This window comes from Mastacembelus armatus, chromosome 10 (genome assembly GCF_900324485.2).
Source record: "Mastacembelus armatus chromosome 10, fMasArm1.2, whole genome shotgun sequence".
Lineage (NCBI taxonomy): Eukaryota > Metazoa > Chordata > Actinopteri > Synbranchiformes > Mastacembelidae > Mastacembelus > Mastacembelus armatus.
This window is the reverse complement of record NC_046642.1, coordinates 6203163-6230173: the sequence shown is the minus strand read 5'-3', so window position 1 is coordinate 6230173 and position 27011 is coordinate 6203163. Positions and strand designations below refer to the sequence as shown.

General features: G+C 38.4%; 2 protein-coding genes across 7 annotated transcripts in view; both read right to left on the bottom strand.

Annotated features, from left to right (window-relative positions):
* Positions 1–16485, bottom strand: part of fam13b (family with sequence similarity 13 member B) — a 61043-nt gene extending 44558 nt beyond the window's left edge. For 4 of the 5 annotated variants that reach the window (XM_026331105.1, XM_026331109.1, XM_026331107.1 and 1 more), the window contains exons 1-3: positions 16282–16485; positions 3708–3859; positions 795–1007 (exon numbers count right to left, since the gene is read on the bottom strand). In XM_026331105.1, coding sequence (XP_026186890.1) covers positions 795–960 — 166 coding nt within the window. In that variant the 5' untranslated portion in view covers positions 961–1007; positions 3708–3859; positions 16282–16485. The remainder of the gene's footprint in view (positions 1–794; positions 1008–3707; positions 3860–16281) is intronic. The other variant, XM_026331106.1, reaches the window with a different exon arrangement.
* Positions 16486–18842: 2357 nt separating this feature from the next.
* cxcl14 (chemokine (C-X-C motif) ligand 14) lies at positions 18843–26199 on the bottom strand. Of its 2 annotated transcripts, none has more exons than XM_026331276.1 (5): positions 26013–26199; positions 25837–25907; positions 24089–24194; positions 20579–20692; positions 18843–19901 (listed from the first exon to the last, which is right to left on the bottom strand). In XM_026331276.1, exons 2-5 carry the CDS (start codon positions 25898–25900, stop codon positions 19886–19888), a joined length of 300 nt encoding a protein of 99 aa, XP_026187061.1. In that variant the 5' UTR covers positions 25901–25907; positions 26013–26199; the 3' UTR covers positions 18843–19885. The 2 variants fall into 2 exon arrangements, with proteins under 2 accessions (XP_026187061.1, XP_026187062.1); XM_026331277.1 differs by having other exon boundaries at positions 26062–26199.
* Between the last annotated feature and the right edge of the window lie 812 nt (positions 26200–27011).

The following is a 27011-nucleotide window of genomic DNA, read 5'->3' as shown; positions in this document are numbered from 1 at the left end:
AGGTTTTTATCTCTTCTCTTTCAGAGCAAGGAGCTGGACATACAACTGATGTCCCTGAGAAATGTTCCAGGGGGGATATGGGAAAGGCCCAGGGCCAGCACTATGATAAGTTCCTCTCCTCTGTTTTTACAAGTGGAGCTGCAGTTGATGCAAAGGTTATGTAATAATAAAGGAAGCAGACCAAGGGGCTGTCTGCTGGTGCATTCAGAGGTCATCTTATCACATACACTGGATCTTTGATAAGGACATATTTTGGTTTATCATGATGCAAGAACAGCAACACAACAGCGGCAGGTGGTTTGAGAGATATCGCAGAAGGCATTCAGCTATATCTAAGCTTCCAGAAGAATGTACTTAGAAATTACACATAAGCCACAAAGGGTAGAGAATTAAAATCTGCATCAACACTATTATTTTCTATTTTTAAGTCTTACAAAATATCAAGACAGTTCTGGTTGTTTGGTCACATCGTCCTGTGCAACTCTAGTATTAGACTGGAATTTAAAGTTTTAAAAGGTAAGCTCATACAGCAATATGTAGTTAAAGCCACCTAACATTAGATGACAGGTCAAATAAAAATGACGTTACATTCAGCATGAGAAAATGCAGTGTTTTTAGTAATGACAGTAATGTGCTTATTGCTATTATTGACAGTTCTGTCTCAGTTTTCAGTTATGATTCCTATATATTACAGAATTGTTGCATTGGCCTCATCAGCACTGATATTACCCACAAAATTTTGATTTGTGATTTTTTTCCTCCTTTACATGTTTATAAGTGTCTCCATCACTTACCATGCTCCTCAATGTAGTCGACGATGTGTTTCACCAGTGCAGGAACCTCATGGCCACTGACCGTGTGCGTGCGCGTCACTTCCTCCAAAGGAACGCCAAAAACCCGTGTGGTGCTGGCCGAGCTTCTGCCCTCGTTGCCTGGTAACGGTGACACGCTCTTCCTCATGGCCTCCTCCTCCACCTCCTCACCACAACCCCGCCAAGACCTCACGTCTTCGAAATGACAAGCAGAAAGAGCGTAATTATACAGTGCAAAGGAATTAATTAACAAAACAAGAACATTAGCAACTCAGAATAAAACAGCACTTTTCATCTTTAGTCATACCTTTGCTGCAAGAAAAAAGAACTACCACAAAGACTCATAAAGATCCAAGAAGAAGAAAAGAAGAGAGTTTAAGGGACACAGCAACTCTCTTCCTCTGATGTTTATGCACCACCTTTAAACATATAGGAGTGGTTGTTTTTACACATTATTCAACTACTGTAATCACCATGACAGAAGAGGAGGAGGAGTGGGAGGAGAACACTGTGAAAGGACGGTGGCTATGGGTTAGAGATTTGTAAAGGGCTTTACCTCGTGTCCTTTCAGGAGAAAGAACTGGCAGAATCACTCAGTCGTATTAGGCAACCTTGAATAAATACCACCTTGAAAATGTTATGTTGGTTGGTTAGGTTATGTTGTTCAGGTTTTATTGAAATTGTTTTAGAAAGATGTTTTAATCTTTTATGTTGTGGTAGTGTTGAGTCTGAGTGAATTGTCTGAGTGTTTTTAATATTAACATTTGTCCATAATGTTTATATTAAGTCATTAATGAATTCATTAATGAACCAATATATTTTAACAGCAACACAAACTGCATTCTACAAAGTGATTATAAAGCTGAATTAACACAACTGGTTCTTTTACACTTTGGCACCATTTAAAGGTCACTGGTACTAAATTAAATTTCCATCCCCCAGCATGTGTTGTGTTCTCTGTCATCATGCCTCCTTAGCTAGAAGCTGAGTCATGGCAACAGTACTTCTAGTTTTTAGGTACAAACGTTTCACCTCTCATCCAAGTGGCTTCTTCAGTCTAAGGGGAGGTTCACTATTTATCCTCCAAGTTGGTTTCACTCCACTCCTAGCCTGAATAGGCAGATGGTAGCCAGTCTACTCATCGGGGTAGGAGGAACGTTAATCACGTTTATCAGAAAATTTCCGAACAGATTAAACTTACATAATATCACAGATGATGCTGGTGATGCTCCTTCAGGGAGGACACACTTGACACGCAGTTTGTTGATGAGTTTGTTGATATGAGTCGACCATTAGACCCTACTGACCTGTGCTCACTTCCACTGTTCACCTAACAAGCCTAATCAGGGCAGGTGTAAAGTGAAGTGTGAAGTGAAACCAACTCAGGAGCGTGGGTCTAATGACTCTCGCCCCGACTGACATAGTCGACCTAACAAGCTTATTCAGGCCAGGGGTGGAGTGAAACCAACATGGAGAGAGTCTTCACAGACTTGTCTCCTTAGTTACTGTGTGGGGCATACAGTCAATGGCTGTCTCTGACAATGTAACAGACATTTTTGAGACAATTTTGAGAATCCATCCATCCATCCATCCATCATCTATACCCGCTTATTCCTAACCAGGGTCCCAGGGATCTGCTGGAGCCTATCCCAGCTCTCTTTGGGTGAAAGGCAGGGGTAAACCCCGGACAGGTCCATCTAGTCCATCACAGGGCCACATAGAGACAAACAACCTCACACACTCACACTCACTCCTATGGGCAATTTAGAGTCACCAATCAACCTGACATACATGTTTTTGGACTGTGGGAGGAAACAGGAGTACCTGAAGAAAACCCACACAAGCACAGGGAGAACATGCAAACTATCTTGAGAATCTGCAGCAGTTATTTCTTTTCAAAGTTTGACTCTGATGATGGTTGATGAGTAATCTGAAAGGAAAACAGTGGCAGATGGTGGCCAGTCTACTCACTGGGGTAGGAGGAACGTCATCAAATGTTTATCAGAAAATTTCATCTAGGTTTGTTCCAAACGGATTAAACTTACATAATATCTCTGATGATACTGGTCTTTCCAAGACACACAAAAAAGACATGTAGGCACATTGTCCTGTAGGTATTTCAAAGACTTCCCTATTCACAGAGATGAAGTCAAAACAAACCATCACATTAAGAGCAAAGAATCATAATTTACATATCAGCAACAACCTTTACAATGGTCAGCTGGTTGCTCCTCCCCTTATTCTCCTGATAACCACTTTAAAACCAGTTTGTTGTCGCACTTCTGGTCAGCTTGTTACATGGCATGATGCAACAAAACATGTGAGCTAGTGAGGAATTTGAAGAAGTTTTTTTTTTGTTTGTTTTGTTTTTCACATCTGGTTTTAATAAGCACTCAAAGTCAGTGTGCAGGGTATGTTTTCTTCTTACACGACATTTAGGGTGGAAATGTAACAAAATGTATCAAAATCAAAATTCGTCCTGTACAATACTGAAACACCAAGAGCTGAAAAAGTTAATTATAGCCACCACAAACAACTAAATATTTACAAAATGTAAATGTAAGCTGAATGTTGGCTGATAAGGGGCAGATTCTGGCCCATTTGTCCAGGATTCCAGCTGTGACACAGCTTTATAATATTAAAAATATCTATATATACTGTATATTTGTTTAAAATAGCTAGTCAATGTTAATGTTTGTTAATGCAGTGTAAAAAGTGCATCTGCATGTCTCTTTCATCCACACTTATTAACAGACATATGTATCTGCATGCATTATATCCCTTTGGACTGTTTACTAAAAGAATTCTGTTTGTGTTCATGCACAGCAGCATGTGTGTGCTGCTGTGCATGTGTGACAGAACACACTGACCCATGGCACAGCAGTGTGCACTCACCGTGTAGCAGTGTAAGTGTGTCTTATCCTCTCCTCCTCTGGCCAGTAAATCACTGAACCATCTATGGCTGCTTCAGGTTGTGGCAAAAGATGAGCCGGTAGTTCCTCATTGACAGACCGCTAATCCCTCTAGCAGGATCCCTTCTAGCTGCACTGAGGAGAGAAGGCAGGAGAGGGAACAAAGAGGAGCAGGTGATAAGCGAAAAACAGTAATAATCTTTAGTATGTCTGCTAGCACCTGAGCTGCTAATTTCTTTTCTAAAAACTGTAGTCTGAAATATTTTCAAGTTGTACCGTATCTAGTAGTAGTACATTTGTAGAAGCAGCAACAGCTGTTTCCCTTCAAACCTGGTGTCTACTTAATAACAGAAACATTGTGATTAACAACAGAAACACTGTGATTCACATTAAAGTAACAACTTAAACTCATCATGTTAAAATGCAGAACAACAGTTTTTACCAGCTTCTTTTAATGGCTACAGGCTGTTTACACAAGGGCAAAACTCAGCAAAACCCATGTTCAAAGCAATTTATCAGAACCACCTGCAACACAAGGAATGAATGCAGCAAATCAAGCAGATTCTCATTAAACCACATATAAATGCCTTTTCTCAAAATGGAAACAGATTACCAGTAAGACACAAAATGAGGGCAAAGGATTACACTGCACAGGACGTAAAGTCAATACCCTGTACCACAATATAATGAATCTAAATCCATTCTTGTTATTCGAACACCACATAGTTATGTCTAGATGTAATTTAGTGGAGAAATGTGCATTAGTACAACAGTGCCTGACCACAGGCACCTCCACTGTGCCTTTAATTTAGGAAAAGGAAAAAAAAAAACCTGACTGGGACCTTCACACACACCAAAATACACACTCGCCTCACACTTTTTGTTCATCTCCTTCCTCTCTAAGCTTGTCTTCTTACTTTTAGACTTGAGATGTCAGTTTGTCCAAGACTGCAGAAGGACTGAACACAATAATTAAACTGGTGCAGCTGTGCCTGTATGTGTCTTACATGTCTGTGCATGTCCATGTGATGCAGTGTGTGTGCAAACTGTCACTTCAAATCTGTGTGCAGTATCTTTGGCATGTGTCCCTGTGTAAATGCTGCCAGGTTGGTGTCTGTGTGCGCACACGTCTTAAGGTTGCCATACATGTGAATATTTACATGTGCATGCTTGATGACATGAGACGCGAGTGTGTGCGCTCATTGCTGTAAATGTGTGTTGAGACTGTTTGCATGATGGGATGACAGGGTGTTAGTGTGCCTGAAGAGACAAACTTTCCTTTGAGACTGTCCTTGTCAACTTTGCTGGTTTATAAGGGGAATATGAACATGTGGTAAAAAACCAACAACACAGTTCTACTTTTGAAAGGAGTCAGAAAAACAAAGGCAAAATTAATGAGAGGGATGATAGAGGAAAAATAAAAAACAATGCTGCCATACTGTAGATACAAAATTGTTCTAAAATTTTATATATAACCTAAGCAATTTAAAAATGCTGAATACTCAGATCTGATAAGGGATTGAAAAACACTGTGTTCTTATGAGAGAATCTGCTGGATTTCTACTAATTAAACTGCTTTTGTTAAAAAAATGTACGCAATTAATATTATTGTGTTAATAATGTTCTGTAAGAGAAAATGTGCGAGGAGATGTTTTGTAATCATTATCTTTCTAGCTTTTCTGCTCAAATACACTATGTCCTGTTCTTTCACCCTCTTGTCTCCTTTGCTTCCTTTCATTCATCCTTATGCTGCAAGTTGCTGACCTACTTAAGTAGTCTACATCACCTCTACGTTAAGAGAAGAGGACTGGAGATGAGCAGGAATAAGGATTGTCATGACAGGAGAATACAGTTAACCTAATCTCCTCTTTAACTTACCTCATCTGTCCATTTCATTCTCTCTTGGTGTCTCAGAAGAGTCAAATCACACATAATAACAGTAACTATAACTGCTCAAACAGTGTTTAACTAACTAATTTGGACAAGTAGCAGATCAGCTAGTATTCTAGCCAGTAAGAAGCATTTTTAGCAGTTTTGGCTACTATAATGTAGAAATAAAGTCATGATGTAAACTCCTACAAAACGCTATTTTACCTATTTTAGATGCAAAGGAAACACAAGGACCAAACTCATTTACTCTCTTCAGTATGTAATAAAATAAATCTGCTAATGACAAACATCTAAAATTCTGTTATTCTATGTTTCTACCAAATTAAACATTTGGTAGAAAAACATAACTTCTACAGAACAGATGGACCAAGTGCTAATGCTAAAATTAACTTGGGTTAATATTAAATCTAAACCCTTGCCATCACCTTGAAAGTACACTCACTGTTAACATGTTTTGTGGGACAGCTTCACACAACAAAACATACCTTTCCAAAGCACAGGCAGTGCTAAGGCGACTGCTGTACTAGTTGCTGCCTTAAATGGTACTGACCAGCGCTCTTACTTAAAATCGAGAGTAGCACGCCTTACAGTAAGATTCACTTCACTTTTTCTAACCACTAAATTTCAATTTGTCCAAATCTAACTGACAAACCACATGACACACACGTCACATGACAAAAGGAGGTAGCATAGACACTGTTATGCCAACATGGGGGAACTAATTTAAGTCAAACAGCATTACAATGGCTAACTGAGATTCTTTTAGGTATTATTCACAGTGATCAGAGCTATTAAATGATGAATACACTGCAATACTACTGGCAATAATTCATTCATCAACACTGCACTGGTGCTATTACTGCTGTATCTTTGTAGAGATTCAAACAGAATTTTGAACTGATACTGCCGATTTTCTTCTACTTTTTCTTACTGGCCGTTTAGGGAATAATATGGCAATTCCTTTAAGTGAATCCTTTTTAGGATAGTATTAAGGCATTATCTGTAAAACAAATCGCAGAGGACACATATTTAAAACCAGATTTGTCTGATATCCTCTTGATATCCTATTGATTTTTATTAGTTCAATATCAGTTTTTCCCTCTTGACTGCATAATTAAAGAACAGGTATTCAGCTACAGGATGTTTCGTATTTATGCTGGCTGAAGAAGCCATCTTTATTTTCAGGTTTTGCCTTCCTTTGCTGAGTCCTCTTATGACATTCTTCAGGCTTTGTTCTTTCCAAAACCAACTGGTCTGGTACAGCCAGGTGTAAGCCTCTTAAAAAGCCAGAGAAAATCCTGCTATTGGAGCTGAAACTCATGTTAAGGGCCCTTAGTGCTGCAACCAAAAATGTACCACCAGATAGTTTTGCTCCCAGCAAACTAAGCAAATATGAAAACCTTAACTAGTGCATACTGATGAGTATTCTAATGACTATTACTCTCAACAATTTAAGGCCTAAATAACACAGGAGTATTGTGCATACACATTGTAAGCAAAGTCGCTGTTTTACTACCAGGTTCTACACTTGACCATTATCAGACAGATGAGGGTAACAGCACCTGGAGATTAGGGAACTCACTGTTCCCAGACCAGTGCTTTGTCTCTGCTGAAAACTGATCCTGAAAGGCTCCGTACTGAGGATTTACCTGGTAATGGAAGAGTTCAGAAAGACTCGATGTTTCTTTCCGTCTGTGTGTCTTAATCCCTGATATCATGCATGACAACAGAGAATATGAGAACAAAACTAAGTACATATGTTTGCAAAGGCAGACTAAAAAAAACAAATCAGCATAATGAGCCATGTTCAGACTTACGTCAGTACTGAGACACTATTGGCCAATCAAGTGTGGACAAGCACATATTTTGTGATAAATGCTTGTGTTATTTTGGGAAGACATAAAATAATTGTAAAAAGTTATAAAAATGTTTCCATGTTAGTTTTGGTGTCTGTAAGGCCTATCAACCGACCATGCAATTATTTACAAAGACAAGGTGAAAACCAGTGCACGAATTTCAACGAATACAATCCCTGATATCCTGAATAATTTTATGTCCTTATAAAGTAAATACAAAATAATGAACCACTGAATAGTTCCACTTTTATATTAGAAAAAAACCTGTTATTAATGTTACCTGTTATTAACATGTGATTAATCCATGATCTGTCAAATACCCTTAATTCAACCAAAAAATTGCAGGAAACTGCCAAAAAATAAAAAAGTAGAATATTTTCACGAGCAGGTAAATACAACTGACCAGTGTTTATTAAATTGATAACAGCTGCACAAGTCAAAATGTAGAATAAAAAACAAATTAGTAATTAGTATTTGCTCTTAAACTACAGATCTTGGAGACAGTGAGTCAGTTTATCTAAAATCTTAAAAGATGAAGGTAGTCAGGTTGTTGTCTACTGTGTTTCATTTTCATACTCAGATCCCGTGGCCCTGACACAACACATAACTTCATTATAGTCTGCAGAACGAGCATGACCAATCACATTCAAACACGCACAGATGAGCGATGTCGATGTGTGGGCTCTGGACAAACAGATGCAAATCTCTTCCATCATTCACAGAACATGTGATCTGCTTTGTACAAATACAAATATCAGCCCAGCAAGATTGATTACAGCTGATTACTGCTCCAACTAACAATTGTTTTCATTATCAATTATTTACTGATTATTCTCTCTATTGTTTAGTCTAAAAAAAACTAAAAGGGTAAAAAAAAACAAAAAAACTGTCTGAAACTAGTCTTAATAGGTAGTTACTTAATAATGAATATAATTACGATTATGAAATACAATTGTCTAATTACAAAAGACCAAATATTGCAGATAATACCTAACAGATAAACAGTACATGTCATATTGACAAGAATATAAAATTATATTTTTGATGAGCATTACACATTCAAAACATCACTTATTTTTTCAATTACCTGAACAGAGCTGTACTTGAGCTTCTGCAACCTTGATGTTGTGAGTCAAATGATTTATGTTCTGTTTTATCTAACAAGGAAAAGGTTTCAGAGATAAGGACTCTCTCTCTCCTTGGACTAATAGTATCTCAAACAAACTTTCCAAATAGGACTAGTGTGAACGTTTGTTCTTGAAAAACAAGAACTTACATTTTAAATGTCCCAATTTCAATATCATTCTGCACATAGAATATAACTTTGTGCACAAAACAGTGATCTAAAGGTGTAGTACTTAAGATTTTACAGAGTATCTGGTTAACGAAGTAGAAATATGACAGGACCTGGTGTATGTCAGGTGTAGCACTTCCTCCACAACAACAGTGCATTCAAATATATGGGTAAGAGCAGCTAGCTGTACCAGGCCCTCTGTGAATTTAAATCCATATTTGTAAGTGCACTATAAGCTGCCTCCAGCTCTTCTGTTGCTATTCCATCTTTTCTACCCTGTGTTGTCAAAGTACAGTCTGTACTAGCAGTGGTTAAACCCAACATGTTTTGAGCTGTGAGTAGACATTGTGAGCAGGCAGCCATGGAGAACCTCAGGACAGCCAGCCTGCCACACTAGAAGGACCCAAACTCGGTGGCCTTGCTCAACTCTTGTCACTCTGAAAATAAACACAGCTCAAACACTGCCATGTTTGTCCGTGTCCTAAGTTCCCTAAACATTTATCAACTAATCTCTGTTTCAAGCCAAATGTACCCACTTTGTATCATGTATCATTAAGGTACGTTTAAATACAGTCAGTACAATCGGCATTCTGATTAGATGTGTATGGCACCTTGGTAAAGGACGTCCACAAAACATAGACATTTTGAAGTTGCCAAATGGTTTTACTGATCTAATGTTTTGCTTTGAGTTACACCCTTTGAGTAGGAGATCACTTGATACAAAAACACAGAGCCATGAAGGACGTATTTGAGTCACATGTCCTTTTATCTGCATTCGGCCCTGAACCTAAAGCTGCATTCAGACAGACATTTGCTCTTTTAAAAAAATACAAAAAACTAGGGGCTGCATTGATGAGGGTGTGTGTTTCATCTAACAATGAATTATGTTCTGGGACGTCTGGATGGTATAAAGGGTTTATGTGTTTAAAGCTCATTAAATGCCACAGCAGAGCTCGGCGGTTTTTATATACACAGACAGGATTATACCACCCTGGAAAGCCGTGATGGTAGCTATTGGTTCATCTTCGGTCCTGACAATGTCAAAGTCAACAGTACGCTTACAATGGTCATTTTACAAAGTAATCCACCAGGACTGCATGCTTGCATGTATTTGAACGTCACTTTGCACTGCACAAAACACTGTGTTATTTGGCCTGTGATGACTGTCTCCCCTGTGGCATGCACTTCCCTTCACTAACATCTGGCTACTGCATCGACCTCTATTGTAACACTTACTATACCTATCTAGAAAACAATTCAGGAATATTTAGCAAACATTATTATTGTTAATTTAATCCCTTTCATTTTAGGTCAAGAGTTAGTAAAGGCAATTAAACCTGGTAATGATCTATATCCTACACACTGTAGGATTTGCTTACAGTTTCTTACAGACAGACAGGCTGGAAGATGAGGATGCAGATGGTTAGAGGAATGAGACAGAAGAGGTTGCATGAAGAATAGAAGAGAATCAGAAATAGCATGTGACAAAGATTATAAAGAAAAAGCAACAAGAAATAAAATGACAAGAAAAATGAGTAAGAGGTAAAGAGAGGCAGAGCAGAAAAGAAAAAGCAGTGGAACCAATGTATGCCCTTGAATCAGCAGCAGCAGCAGTTCAGTGTCCTATCCAACTCTAGCTGCTCCTCCCAGCATAGAAGTGATAAATTATGGAACCTGCAGTACAATCGTATAGAAAAAGATGCCATGGTACCTATGTTCTATTCATCAACATCAAACTCCATATGCTTCTGTACAGTTACACGGCAGTGAAACTCAAGCCATTTGCAGCGAGTGGTTAATTATCACTACACACTTCCACTGTCAGGGTTAAGTGCCCTGCTGAATAGCTTTTCCTGAAGGAGGAGGGAGATTGCCTGAACTGCTGATCTTCAAGTCTCAATTCTGCTTCACTAAACAGCAGGTTTTCATAGTCGGCTACAGCCTTAAAGTCACTGTCCACTTCGTTCCACAGTATGGCTGATACATACAAGCACTTTTAAGGGGAAGCAGTAAAATAAAACCTACTTTTTGCCAGCCTGAGGGCATGCGACTCTGAAAAAGTATGAACGCCTTCAGTGGAAACAAGTACTGTATTGACGACAGTGTGAGTGGCACATTTTGTTTGGGACATTTGCATAAAGTTTGCTTGGTTGCTATCAGGATGAACACTCCTACAGCTTCCTCTTCTTTCTGCCTTTATTGATTTTTAAAACAATCTTAAATTTTTCAGAATATTAACGAAATGCATTTAATCTCAACAACATAATCTCACACATCTCATAAAATTGCTTATGAACACACGGACTATGCACTTTATTTGTGTGTGGGCTTCACAAAAGGCTCTGTTTTCAATAGTGTTTGGCCTTTCAGTAATCAAACACACACCCTTGTGTGAATACCAGTTTTAACCATGCATTATTTTACATTCAGTTCAGCTCTCTCATCTGAGTATTTTTCAAGATAGAGGTTTTTGTTCATAGGACATATCATATGATTCTCTGTGCATAATCATTAAGTCCCTCAACTGTGATAAATGCATTTTTCTGTGCATAAATTAGGGGTGGGAGAAACAAATAACATCCTTTCTATCATTGAAATCCTTTATCGTTTATTATTGATATCTGATGCAAAAAAGTAGATTTTCTACAAAACTAATGAAGAAACTGATAATGGATAAAAAAAATACTTAACCAGGTTTTGCTAATGCAGTAAAAGTGCCTATACTTCTGTTGTCTTTATATGCTAAATGTCTGACAGCTTTACAAAAGCACTGAAGGTGCAATGAGAAAGTGAGACTACAGCAAATCAATGAGGAAATCCCAAGCCTGTTGTTAAATATCATTGAATAAAGACTCTTTGCTCTTTACACAAGAGTTGAATGAAACTCAATTAACACAGAACAAATAGCTTACACAGGATAGCACAAGTCTTGTCAATTCCATCTGTGTGTGTGTGTGTGCCTGTGTGTAAACAATAGATCAAAACAGCAGCTGTGAGAGTATGTTGACAAGTAAGCAGGCAGAAGGGCAAGCAAACAGTGACTAAGTAAACTGACAGCACAGTTTGAAGTCTCACAGTGTGTTCAGGAAGAGACCAGTTATTAAGGTGTTCTGACTCTACATTTGTCCTACTGGGTTTTTTTTTTTTCAGTGTTCATTTTAAGTGTAGAAATGAACACTGATGGCAAAACATGAGCCAACATGGACACAACAACAGACCCAGTTCTGGTGTTATACCGGAAACAAGACCGGTCCATTTCCACTTTTTCACCTAAATGCTGCTCATTTTACTCATCCACACAGCTCATTACTTGGAGTCCTAATATACCAATAAAAAAACTACAGTTTTAACCTCATAAATCATGATCATTAGCCTTGTTTAGGATAAAAGATTTGCTGCAGATACCCTGTACCCCAGGTGCCCTGTAGATCATTTGCCTAAATATGACTGCATGAAAACAAAACATCACAAATGCCAGACATGACCAACTAAACATCCCAGCATAGCACACCTCATTTTGTAATTCATCTACGTAAGCAATGGCTCAACGTCTAATGTGACCTAAATGGCTCCAGAGCAGCGTTGGGCAGTTTGATTACTTGGTCTGCTGCCAGAAAACAGACTTTATTACTTTGCTCTCCAATCCAAGCCAAGCAGCACTACTGCCAAGTCGAATTCAGGAAACTCAACTTTAAGGTCAAGGTCGAATTAATCCATGAGCTAATGTATTTGCAAAGGTTCAGTCTACCCAACAGGTGATCAAGGATCATTGGAGATTGAGACAGTGATATCTGCCTGGCTAGAAAACTGTCTGACCTTAATATGGCTTCCAAAATCGATTAGAGCAGAACTTAAACTGAAAAGAAGACCGGAAATGTTGATTGTAAAATGTAGACTTACATAGTAAAATAAATTAATTTCATTTTTTGTAAATATACATAATAAGCATGTAGCCTGAGGAAGAAAATAAATATACAGTGACCAGTGATTTAGTACTTGGGTCTTTCAGTCAAATTTTCATAAAGAAAAAAAAAAAAATTCACCCAAACAAGAAAACCAGTCTTTAGGTGTAGAGTGTTCAAAAAAGTGTGCCAAAGGTTACAGATACAGGAAAAGATATTGTCATCCTGTTTTTCCAGTCACATGACTTTCATCCCTGTGTAATCTCTCCAGGGGCTTGGCACTTTGAGCAGACGCTGCACTGATAGAGTGGTGGCCTTAAACCTGCTGAGAACATATTCTCACCCCAGATTACTTCAGCCTAACCAGCTCCTCAGCACAGGATTTCTCAGTCTGCCAATGTGTATCAAGCTGTGGCCTTCTGCTTCTGTTTGGTACAGTAGAGTAGAAAATTTATATGGCACATGCAGATATGATGTGCTCCTATTTGATAAACTGACATTAAAATTCAGAGCTTGAGTCACTACTTCATAGATGAAGAAAACATTTTCAGGAATCTGGTGGCTTGGCAGGCTGCACTGTATCTTTATGATTTACACAATAAAACCTACAATGGACTTACAGTTGAAAAAAACATTTGTGAAAAGTCCTTTTATAGAGCTGACAATTAAAAAAAAAAATCTTTAAATATTTATTAATCACTTTCTGAGCAATATGCCAAACATTCCCTGGTTGGTCCCAGTTGCAAGAATCTGTTTGCAGCCTTTGTTTTATTTGATAATAAACTGAACATCTTTTTGTTTCTGCTGCTGGTTGGATAAAACAAGCTGTTTCATGACACAGAAAGGGAAATGGGCATTTTACATTGTTTTCTGACATTTAATAGGCTGGATTTAATGCAGGATTGTGTTATAATTATTATATAATTATTTAAAGTAATATCTGCAATTAAATCCTCTGCTAAGATGTGATGAAAAGAAGAAAAACACAAATTAACAATTTTATCTACATTTCTATGACCCAGAAAACACCTGACATCTACCAGTGTTCAGATTAATCTTCAGCTTTGATACTGTAAAGGATCATGCAATGTTGGACTGTTAGAATTTTAGTTAAAATAAAACACAGGATGTGAAGGAAAAATGCCCTGGCAAGCCTTTTCTCTTGTATTTGAACCTAAAAACATTTTTTACATTATTTCAGGCGCTTAATGGACCATCTCCATTTACACAGTCTTTGAGCAGGTCAGTGCCACACTGTGCAAAACTGCCTTTGGCCTGTTCTGGCTTAATATACACCAGGAGATAATGTTCTGGGCTTCCAGAGCTTCGTATTAAATATAGAGAGATCTCTTTCCATTTGTAGCCCACAGCAGTGTATTACTGCCCAACTGCACTACTTTGATTAGTCCTCGAGTTTTTTGCACTTTATACATTAAATCTTTTGCTTATCCTACTGACCATCTTACTCTGGAGAGAAGCAATACTTCAATGAGTGATTTAAAAAGCAAAAGAGGACATTACATAACATATTTTTCATACAAGTGCAAACATGAGCAGACTGAGATTAGTCCCATGAAATCTGGTGAATTTCTGGCAGTGTGGGTCCAGCTGGTTTAGCTTGGGCCCTGTCCACAGAGTTTAAAACAATCAGTCACTGATCTGGCAACAGCTATCACACACACTGCAGGTATGTGGTTATGACGCAGCTGTGACTGCTGTGTGCATTTTGTTTCCATATAAAAACTGTGGGTCATCTTATGTACACAGTCTCATCTGACACTGCAAGAGTCTGGAGAGTTTTGACGCTGTTGGTATGTGCGTACGTGAGATCCATTAGATTAAAGGCTACAGGTTCACCTTGGGCACACTTAATAAGAATGCTAAATGCTTCAAGTGTCTTACTGTTTTATTATTACCGTCATTACATATCTCAAGAATCACAATCAGATTTGGTTTTAGACCAGTGACTTAAACATTAGGTCCATGGTAATGTTTTCAGTTCAACAGGTCTTGTTTATAGTTGCAGTTAAGTTGGTTGTTAGTTGAAGTAATTCTAACTAATAATTTTCTTTTGTGATTGACATACTAATTATTATTGGATTCATAAATAAATAGATTATTTTGTATATATAATGTGAGAACCTGTTTATTTAAAAGTCTCCTTAAAGGTGCAATGTGAAAAAATTAGCGGCATCTAGTGGCTGAGACTGCAGAATGAGGCCTTCTGAATACCCCACAAAACCCACCCCACCTGCTTCCAGGCATGAGGGAGGGTACACCGGCTCTCATCAAACAAAACGCAATTCCCTGTTGAGAGCCAGTGTTTGGTTTGTCCATTATGGGCTACTGTAGAAACATGGAGGTGCAATATGACTGCCTCCGTAAAAGAAGACCCACTCTTAATGTAATGTAAAGCTTTAAAAGGCTCACCCTAAGAAACGCTTTATATTTGCCCGTGATTACACACTAATGACAACATAGTTATGGATATTATATTCCAGTTCTGCTGAGAGATCCCTCTAAATATTACACGTCGCACCAGAGTTCAAGGTGACATCTCCTAATTTCTTATTTACTCCAGCAACACGCTCTAAACCCAAGCATGTTTGTGTCACTGCCATGAAGGACAAAGACATGTAGTAAATCTTTACATTTAGAAGATGAAACCAGAGAATTTTGCTTGAAAAGCGACTGAAACAAATGACTGATTTTCAGAAATGGATGCAGATTAACTTTCTGCAGGTCAGACACCTCACAGATAAGCAGCCATTTCAGGGGTGTTATAACAATAATTTCACAGTAAACTTTCCAAAAAAACATGAGATAGTATGAATCAGAGTATTTGTGTCTACTCAGTATGCACAACATAGACAGTACTATATTATAGTATAGTTTCTTGTGCATGACGATTTCTTTCTTTAAGACTGGGTTATATTATAGTATGACAAGAACAACCTGTTCTCACTCAGTGCAATGATTATAGAACAACAAAGACAGCCCTCACATCCGACATGCACACATTTGCATCAGGCAAAACACTGTGCCACAAAACACCAGCACATGGCAGCACAGTCAACTTCATGTACCAGCAGTGTCCAAGGTGAAGCTTTCCAGCAGCTGTCACAGGAGGAAAGAAAAGAAACAGAAACAGAAACTCAGGACGACCCAAAGAGGATTTAAGGGTCTCGATCCTGTTGTGACAAAACCAGGTGACTGCGAATAAATAGCCCAGTTCAATAAAACACACAGCTGCCAACTAAAACCAATGCTATTTTTAAACCCCTACAAAATATGCAGCCAAGCTTTAAATAGTTAATTATTTATGACAGTTCTTTTTCTGCTCGCTATGTCTGAGCCACTGATGCGATGGGAACTGCCTCCGTTAGCCGTTAGCAATTAGCTCCCCAGGTACACAAAAAAAGCCGCGGACGGCTCTTAACACCCAATGTGCACTTAAATACTGGCCTCTAACTAAAGACACGATCACGGCAGACAACTCATTAACTACATGCGAGGAAAAATGAACGAGAAAGACAACACAAAGCGTCAGACACTGTTAGCTTAGCTAGGCTAGTGTTAGCAGAGGAAGCTAACCCGTCGCTCCGGGCTCCTTACCGGGTCAAAACAAACAGGAACGCAGCGCAAGATGCATCAATTTCCCGTTTGGTTTCTGTAGCCGACGTGTGGACAGACGGCAGCCTCGATGAGATCAAAACAGACAGTGCAGAGGTGTGGGTGGAAACATTGCAAAGGCACTCGAAAATAATGTGGTTCCTGTTTTTAATGCCCGGACTGATGCCCGTTAGCAGATCAGACAGAGCAACCTGCCAAATACTGACCCCGCCTCTCGCACTGTGATCACAGCGGGAGGCAGCTGCCAAATACTGACCCCGCCTGCACAATACACACAATTATTGATTTGATCACTGATTATTTTCTTCAGACAACACAAAAGTGTGTTTTATAATCTTCGGGGTTACTCGTAATATTATTATATTATGAAGCCCACTACTTATGCTTAGGTTGTTGGCATATTCAGTGGTGGCATCACCTGAATGAAGCAGGTTACTGCACAATGATACTACAATATTCTTATACAAATACTTGAAAATAGGTTGGACTATTCTTATTCTTACTACACTGTAGTACAAGTACAAGTACATCAACTAATAACTGCAGTTCTATGCATCATATCAAATATAATTTCATGCCCCCTGCAGTAGTATATGTAGTACAAACCCTAAAGTAATGTCAGGACTGTTTTGTGTAGTGATTTAAACTTACATTAATAATAATGGCATAAATTTTAACTTACCTACGTTCATATATACATTTTAATATTGTTTGTGAACCAATTGTCAGCATGTACCAGTCAATATAATGAATTGATAAATGCAATGCATTTGAAGATATTACTATAAAATTTACAATTATCCTCACCTGGTTTCTTGATATTGTCAGTGCGTTAAATCTTCTAGTTCTGTTCGCCCCAACCCTAATCACAATCACTGAAGTATTTAAAGGCACTGTCAGTGTACTGTTAATTTGTAATATCAGTTTCATTACTGCACTCAGCCTGATTATAGTCAGTTGGTATATATCGCCACCTGGTGACCTGTTTGTCTCACAACACATTTGTCTAAAGGAGCTTTTTTTTCTTCATCTGCAGCAAGTCGTCTTTTTCCAGTTTGGATTACAAAAGTCAATTCAGTGAATGAAATGGAAACGTGAGCTGCTCTATAGACACTTTATTGCTGTGTTTATTGTTTTACACTCAGTGGAATGTCTGTGTGTGTTTGGTGGGCCAGTCCAGACACTCACCCTCCAAATATCCAAACCATATTTAAATAGCAAAAACAACTATAATGCAGTAATACAATATACATGACACTGTAAAATCTTGAGATGATTTCATTATCACTAACATATAGGCGATAATGGTCCATTTACAAAATGTTTCTTTATATATATGTATATATAAGATATAAAAAAAGAGTAATGCACATTCTTCAAAAGATCAAGAAAATGTGGTGTTTTGTGTATATGCTATTATCGACATACTCAGTTGGCAGTTAATTAGAAACACCTAGCTAAACAAATGCAGTCTAATACAACAGTCCTGCAATAAATCCTCCCTTTGGGAAGATCATAATGTTCATTGTTCATGTTCGTGATCATTTTGGAAGACGTACAGGTCATTTTATTCATTGTCTACCCCATAGATCAATGAGGCTAGGCCACGTAACAGAAACAGATGCAGTAGTGCAGTACAGATGGTCAGAAGTACAGACTACGGCCTCCTAAATGATCATACAGGTGACTCTATACCTCTCTAATAGATTCAATAAACTGATGAGTCACCTTCATCAGGGAGAAGTTTTTGCAGGACACTTGTTTTGGACTGTGTTAGCTTTAGCTTGGTGTACGTAATAAAATGCCAACGGAGTGAATAGAAATGTAGAATAATTCTGTTTGGTGGCAAAATAAAAACAAAAAAAAAAACCGAACAAACAAAAAAACAATGCCCCAGAGTCATTATTACTAGTATTGACAATATACGAAACAAAAACACAGTTGACAGTATTGTTCAGGAGATCTACAGGAGGAGAGATTATTACAGAGCAGAGTATCATCAGCCATATGGGACTTTAAGAGACAGTAAAATGATCAATAGCAGTACAAATTGCTGTCTTCAAATACTTCAGTGTTGCTAGGTACGTGAGTAGTGACTATGATTTGAAATACTTGAATTTCCAGCCAGCCAGAAGACAATGCAGTCCATAGGCTATTTTAAAGGATAAGATCAATAATATTCTGTATGTCAGCTAGTGAAAAATGAATCAGGTGCTGTGTATGTGTTCCAGAGCAAATTTAACTTATTCCTCTGTACCACAGACCTCCAGTGTTTTAGAAAAACTATTAAAAAGACATCAGTGAGACACACTGTTGAACTGGGTGCTACGGATCGTTTTTACCATTAACACTGGCTCTGGGTCACTGTCCTGGTGACATAAAAGCACTAAATGTGTTTTAATACACAACTGAAAAATACTCCCCAAACAAATGTACCATTTGCGTGTTGTTGCCAAAAACCACAGTATTCATTTGTTTTGGGTGGTTATTTAGGATAAAAAAAGTGAGTGTGACCTGTTTTTAAAGGTTTTTGCTTTTAGAGAAATGAATAGGTTTGAGCCACAGATGGATACATTGCTTGTTTTGGTCTCTTCATTTGTTGACAGTGACAAACATATAGAATATTATCAGCTTTATTCTTTAAATACCACTATGGGTGTTATAGGCAATTTAGATGAAATGTTGCTTCATTACAAATTAAAAATATTTAACACCTTTTGTTGATGGAAACTATTATTAGTGTATTTAACAATCATGTTTATTTAATCAACTCCAATCTACAGACTGTACTTTATGTAGTAATGGAACAAATGAACTATTTGTATTCTGACACTACACCCTGCCAATTAACAAGTTTAGAAAATGGAAAGGGTACTGTAGAACAGTGTTGGTGTGGTTGTTTGACCTATCACTAGCATGTACATGATAAACATAAACACACACACACACACACACACACACACAAGTAGTAGTAGATCTCTATCTGACTGAACAATAGCAACTCCTGTATTGTACTCTTTCTGTTACAAAGACACAGATCCACTGAGAACCTTTATCACTGTATCCAACTATGACCTCTTAACACAGGTAACCAAATCCTAGGTTTTGGTGTTTTACTTGTCAAACTGAATACAAAGTAGTGAAAATCTACTCCTGCATGAAAACACCCATGCTGTATTATATAAAGGAAGGTTTGCCTGTTTCTGCAGTGACACATTTGTACACATTCTTCACTTTCAACGATGCCTAAAAACCAAAGCAAAGGAGAAATCCATTTAAATCATAGGTGAACAACCTACAACTGTTTGAACACAGACAGCGGTGTCTCATCCACTATTTGACATGTGTAGCTATAGTTGTGAAGACTGGCATGGAGAGTGATTGTAACTAGATTTATAGCTGACTAAAACGAGCCCACCAGCTTATATAAGAACTAAAGATATCTCTTAATGCGCTCAACAGATCTCAGGCAGAATATGGAGAAGTACAGATTGATTGTAGATTACATCTTGTACTTCACAAAAACAATCCTGGTGGTGTCATTTCTTTGTCTCACGTGATCCTCACATGCTGGGTAGCAGATGTTTTAGGCTTCGTACACCCTGTGGAAGAAACAAAAAAGTTAATTTCTTTGTAATTTCAAACTTTTTTTTTTTCAGTTCACTCCTTTGGCTGCCTTCACGTTAGCATTATCCAGCTCCTCCAGCAGGTGTTTTCCGTCAGTGTCTGTCTTCAGGTATTTCATCTGGCAGCCTTATGATGTATGTTGAAAGACAAAGGTGTAATCACCCTGTAACCCACAGAGGTCCCTGTGGAATTGTTCTTGTGTATACTGAAATACTGAATCTCCACCTTCTCCACACGTCTTTAGTTAGTGACTGACCCTGAACTCTCTGTGTGGAAGGGAAGGCAAGCATTTCAAATATCAAATCAATAAAGCATCAAGGATAAGCCTCTGGTCATGGTCTACAACTCAGAGTCAGTCATAAAAGAGGTTGGTTTATAACAGGGCAAGCTGTGTGCCTTGTGCAGGGGATATGAAATCTAATAGGAAACAATACATATTATACCTGCAATAACTGATTTTTCTGACACCCGGAGGCAGCAGCAACAAGGTGTGAACACAACACTGGTATGGATTTAAGCTAATATGGTTAATATGGCAGCCTTTGTAATGTGCCTTTGTATGTATTCAGCTGACATGTCATTTAATCACTGTAAATAGTGATTATTTCATAGATAGTATATCTGCTGTTGTCAAGGTGTTTGAAGCATTTACCTGTGCTTGTCCTTCCAGATGCGGAACCATTTGACCAGATTCTTGGTGCTCTGAAGTTTGGGATGAAGACAGTACTCCTGCCCTTTGAACCGAGACACATTCTCCATTGTCACACTGAGAGGAAAAGGAGACAAGCCACAAGAAAGACATGCCATGAAATCCAGAAATCTAATGTTATTGCCAAAATATTTTGTTTTCACTGCACTGATGAAAGCACAACAGATGAAAAGCTCCAGTGAATAAATGATGGCATACGGGTCAAGATTTGTGTTTGTGCCACAGTTTTTTAATATTGGGCAGAATAATTCATCCCAACATAAACAGTGAGTCTATTTGCACCCCAGAGTTTAACTGAAATTGTAGGGCCAGTTATCATATAGCAAGGTAACCCCCGTGGCTTCACATCAGCTTCAGAGCCAACTTCCTTTCTCTTCTCAGTGGAGACAAATAGAGTCTGAATAGTTCTGAACTGCTAAACTATTTCAAAACATGTGACAGTCAGTCTGAGCCATTTCAATAGTGGATTTTTGCACATCTGATCTGTTTTTGCCTGAAATTTCAGCTCCTATTCTAAGTTGCCCTCAATACCATTTTCACAGATAAATGCCCTCACAATTCCAAAGATCAGCTTGCAAAGGATGGCCAGTTTCTTGGTGAGGAAGCAATATTATAGAGCTGCCACTTCAAAATGTGACATCTAAGCTCATTGAATCAATTGCCTCTGTTTAAGGCAATGGTACAGACTGTCTGCCTGCATGTGGCATATTCAGGTCAAACAAGAGAAATGTGGGAAAAAACACCCACCATGCCATGGGGCCTCCCTAACCAGTGACACAGTCAAAGGATCACCAAACCATGAATGTTAAATGAGATGGCTGGAAGAAAAAAAGACTTGACTCTTGATAAAATCTAAGCATTCAGTGCTTAGATTAAAGATGAAAGGTTTTGCATATATTTTCCAGCCCATTCAGTTGCTACTTTGTTCAGCGAGTGCAGTTTAGCTGGGCAGCTGTACATGCTTTGTTGTATAACTGAGCCCTGAGTGTGTGTGCATGGGGGCCAGATAGAAAGAAGATGAAAGTTCTTTTGTATGTGGGCATGCTAGTGGACTCATATCTGCAAGGATGTAATAAACACTACCTTAATATCCATCCATGGCTGTTTAGCAGGGGTGAAATTTAACCTAATTACTGCATTAATTTGAGCTTTAGTTCCTCCTCATTATCATTCAACTGGGCAGCTGAAGTGCAGCCACTGGCTCTAAAAGCTAATATGGTTAGTACAATGTTTCATAAGCACAGGGGGAGCATGGGAGCGTGTAAGAAGTCTATAAGAGAAATTCAAAGTCAAAAGGAAATTAGAAAAAGAAAAGGAAGTAATGGTTATAAAATGCATTCTATTTATTTCCTTTGCAGCAATGTAATACTACTACTTTAAATACCACATTTAAAGCAGAAATATCGTACCTTAAACCTCACCACATTTATACATCAGATACTTCACTTTTCTTATTAAACAGACCTCCAAATAAAATCTATAGAAAGTCCTTCAGAATGAGTTATCTGAAAATACTGTTGCAATTATATTCAAGTAAAACTCTAAATGCATGATCTTTTCAATGGAGCATTTTTATAATGTGATATTTATAAAAAATGTTCATTAATTTACTCCAGAAGTCTTGCCTCCATGGACAAGGCCACATGATGACGTGTTACTGCTTTGGATTAAAATAAAAAAAGGGTGAACAAATGAGTCCCCATCTCATCCTAATACAGGAGCCTTAAATAAAGCCTGGGTGGCACACAGTACAGATCAGTCTGAGAGTGCTTTTTTTTTTTTTACATATACATATAGGCACTTAATTTCTTACGTTCAGCTTGTACCAACCTATGGCCCTTGCACACCTGTAACAATATGGGAACTTTTATGACTAATTGGTTCATTTAATTTTAAGGTGTCAAAAAATGATTTACAGTACTAAGCACCAAATCATCACATTAGAGCAGCTGGAAGTAGCAGCTTTACTACCATATTCCATACAGTCCACAGTTCATCATTTCAGTGTGTCCACTTTTACATTCAAGCAAATCTGAATCCAATCCCGATATCAAATGTTCATGTCTAACAAGTAATTATTACAATTTGTATTAAAAATGAGAAATTTTGTCAGTTAGAAAAAACATTCTACAATGAAAGGATGAAAACGTCACCGCTGTTCTGTCAAAACACCTTAAGGTGATGTGATTAGTTTTATGTTTTACTATGACACATGCACACACAATCACACAATATGTTTTCTCACCGATCTCTGCTGTTACCCAGATCTTAAGATTTTGTGTTTAGAGAGTGTGATATCACAATTCAGCAGGCGGTGGCAGCAGAGCTTGTATCTTCAACACAAAACTGACTCCTGGGAGGCTTACGTAACGTTCCTGTTGTCTCTTTATTTGGCTTTTACATGAAACTTCAAATAAATTCCAGACAGAGCTCATATCGCACATTTCTACCTCTGGGTGAGATTTTATCCCCCAAACTCAAACTCTTCAAAAAAGACATTGTACATACTGTAAATTTATTTAACACTGGAGTGTTTCTCTAAACACCACAGGTCACTTCAAGTCTGCTTGGATCTGTTTAGATAATGAGCTGTATTCAACACCAGAAAGGCTTATGCTGCATTTTACTGTGGCTCAACTCAAGATCTGTCCGTCTGCTTGGGCTGCAGTTTAATGAGCCAAAGGTCAGGTGGCAGAGAAAGAGAAGGTGGAAAGACGAAATAGATAACCTATAATTCACAAACCACTCTAACAGCCAAGTGAGGCTTCGGTGCAGGGTGTAATGATCCATCAGAAAAACAGAAATCTTCTTTTAAGATCACTGGGTAAGACAGTTATTAACATACAATATATTGTTTTCAATTTCAAGTATGTACACAACCTAAGATGCTGTACAAATATGTGTGTAACAAGATTTTACTATTGTATGATTATAGAGCAATAATATTTGAATTGATCCCCTATTGTCTAGAAAATAAGCTTCAGCCTATTAAAGCCTCAAGGGCAAACGATTCAATGTTTTGGAAAGTGGTGTTTTCTTTTCTGCTCACATTTCCAAACAACCTTACCTCCTCGGCACAGAGTGCAATTGAACCATTAGTTTATTATCACACTGTATGTCCTCCTACGTCTGATTGACGGGATGTTTTGATCAAACCTGAAAAAACTGCCATTAGCAGGGTTACAACTGTATATCAGTGCCACACAAATACAAATAATTCTAACTTGCAGAGAAGAAAAGCAGAAAAAGAGGGAAAAGGAGAAGAGACAAAAATGGGTAGGAAAAGGTCAAGAGAATGATAAGGACAAAGAAAACAAAGGATGAGGAGGATGAGGTAGAATGAAGGGGAAAACAGTGGAAAATAATATAATGAAAAAGTTGAGGTCACATAGAAAAAGCACTGAAATGTACTGAAGAAAAAGAGGGACTGACAGAAAGTAAGGTATGACTCACAATATCATCTTCTCTTGGCAGTACGGATGTTTGGGTTTGATCTCCAGCTTCTGTACATCCTTGTATCTGATCTTTGGTCCTTTTCTGGTGCACCTGCACTTGTAAGCTGTTGAGAAATCAAAAACATACAGTAAGTGAGACCAAATCTCTCTTAAGGAAATGTATTTTCTCCTGATCGTAACATAATGAAGTTGTAGTCCTGGAGATTTGAAAGGAATGCTGTTAGAACGGAACCTGGACATGTGGTCAATGAATGTGGTCTGACAGATGGTTAAAAATCATCAGCACTTTCAGCTCTAAAACTGACACAGACCCTGAGTTGATAGAAAGGTTAATTCTTTGTGATTGGATTTTTCAATGACACACTGACTAGTCTACTTCACAGCTAACGTTTTATGTGTCCAAACAGTGTTAGTTTAGTTAGTTTAGGGGAACGCCTTGATTTGCGGAGGAAGGAACAGTTTTAAGTCACATATAAAGAGATACAATATAAAGCATGCACCTTAAGAATTTCTAAAACTGAAATCTTCTTGTTTAGAAAATTTGCTTAATTTTCCAAAATGATGCTATTTCTGGAACTGGTTTGCTGCATGAAGGCAAAATGAACATATTTGCTATTTTATGGGCTCAGATGATTTATAACACTGAAGAGATTCAGATTAGGATAAGAGAAACTGTGGCTTCAACTTCAACTTTCCAGTTAAACACATGGAAAATTAAATGCTAGAAAATTCCTGCCCTGTAAGCACATGCAGTCACACTTGTAAAGTGTTTATACATGTATTTATTCCAGTCTATCATCTTCAAGTCCAGTTTTCTAGTTGTTGAACAGAAAAATGAGTTTTGCTGGGTTGTGCGTTTGTGATGGAAGGTGATAATCTGGATAACTGAAGGTTTCCTTCATCCATCATCTGTCCTGACTGCTGGCCACTAAATCTATCACACACCCATAGTGAAGCAGCACTCACACAGACACTGAACAACACAGGCCAAATGAAACTGGAGCAACACAGAGGTTAATATATCCATGTATACTGTCAGGGCTGTGCAATGGGAGGAAACAGTGCCAACACTTCACACAGTTAGACAGGAACAAATGGGGTTTCCTTTCTAAATCCAAGTGCTTCTGGTTTCTGGTGTCTAGTCTAGGAGATGGCCATACTCATACAATCTTTAAAACCAATACATGTTGAAAATAAGGCAAAGATCAGATCGCATTAAATAAAATTTCTCTTTTTCCTTGATTCTTCTCCTTATTGACAAAAATTGGCTTTAATTATTTTTGCTACACATTGTAAGCTTCACTTGTCTTACTAGAGTCTCATCGTGGAATGAGAACAGCAACTTAAGGCTCGTGATGACTTCAGGTCTTCCCACAACTAATCATCACTGAAATATAGTGTTTGTGCTAATGCTGAACCCTAAATTCACATTAGGAGTAAATGCACGCAGCAGGCGGCACACTGGAGAGGTCAACATACAATCAGTTTGGGTCCATACACATGCAAGCAAACGCACCACTTAGCTGCCTTCAATCTGTGCGGGAGGCTTGGAGATCTTTGGAGGCAACTTGACTCATGTTCTGGCTGTATGGACTTATTTTATACTTCTCCACATCCTTTCTATTCAAATCACACACGTCTCATGTACAGTTACACACTTACATCACCACTGCTTCAATGCAAAACAGAGTTAAAAACAGTCCAAGTTCAGCTCAGAATGAACAAATAAAAAGGACCGTAGTTTACCTTCTGCGCTCAGGACGAATAAGGCCACAACTAACAAAAGTAGCAGCGCTGTGCACCGATGCATGTCTTCACTAGTAAAAAAAAAAAAAAAGAAAGAAAAAAAAAGATGGATTGTTTTCAAACAGGTTCCTCAAAACCCAAACTCTCTAAACGGTCTCTACAAGACAAGTAAATACCCCAGAAACAACAACAAAGTCTCTCTAGGTGCCAATAAGATCCACTTGCACTTGGCGTTGGATGGCAAAACTGCGGGACGCAGAGTGAGTTCTGCTTCTTGGAGTCCGCCTGGAGCGGGTGCAACTCCGTCAGTGCGTCCGGACCGTTTGGAAGAATCTGCAATCAGTCGTTTAGCTCGCTCGCTCTCTGTCGCTCGCTGTGGAGAGGCAGGCAGCAGCTCGCTTAAAAAGCAGCCCGCTGCCCCCTTCTCATTAATATGCACGACCAGACAGCGAATCAAGCACTTGTGGCACCGCGAGGGAGAAGCGGAGAACATGGAAAGGGAGGGAGGGAAGGAAAAACACTAAATACACACATTGTCCACAGAAATGAGGTGCGATGACGTCTGCTTTGGCACATTGTACAGTTTGGGTTAGGCTTTTCTCCCAATTATAGCTCAACAGAAAACTTTCCTTAAACTTCTGGCTTAGGGGACAATGAAAACGTAGGGCAACGACCACCGCAGTGTATACAATGAAATCCATGAGGCCTAACTAACAGACTGCAGGGAAGTGAAGGGAGTGTTTAGTTGTCATTCTGCTTCTTGTACAAACTTTGAAATGAACATTTCAGTGACATTCGGTTGTGACTTTAGCGTGTGCAGTCACAAGGCAGATGAAAAGGTTTATAGTATGTGTCATGTCAATTCCAGGTCAGCGTAAATGATCACTGCTGATAACCAATGTTTCACCGAGGAGCATGAGATATTTAGATAAGTCTTCACACTGTTCTGCTCTTAGGATTTCTCCTCAGCCAGCACTTCACAGTAAAAAGTATGATTTTAAAAAGGAACACATTCATTCTTTTCTTTTCTTGGCATGTGATTTTTGATAAAGGGGATTTTTCTAACAAACTCCATATCTTCCATATGTTAGATTCTGCCCAGACTGACACCACTGCCAATATATGCAAAATGAAGAAATATTACAAATAGAGGGGCCACCACTTTGCTTTTCTGA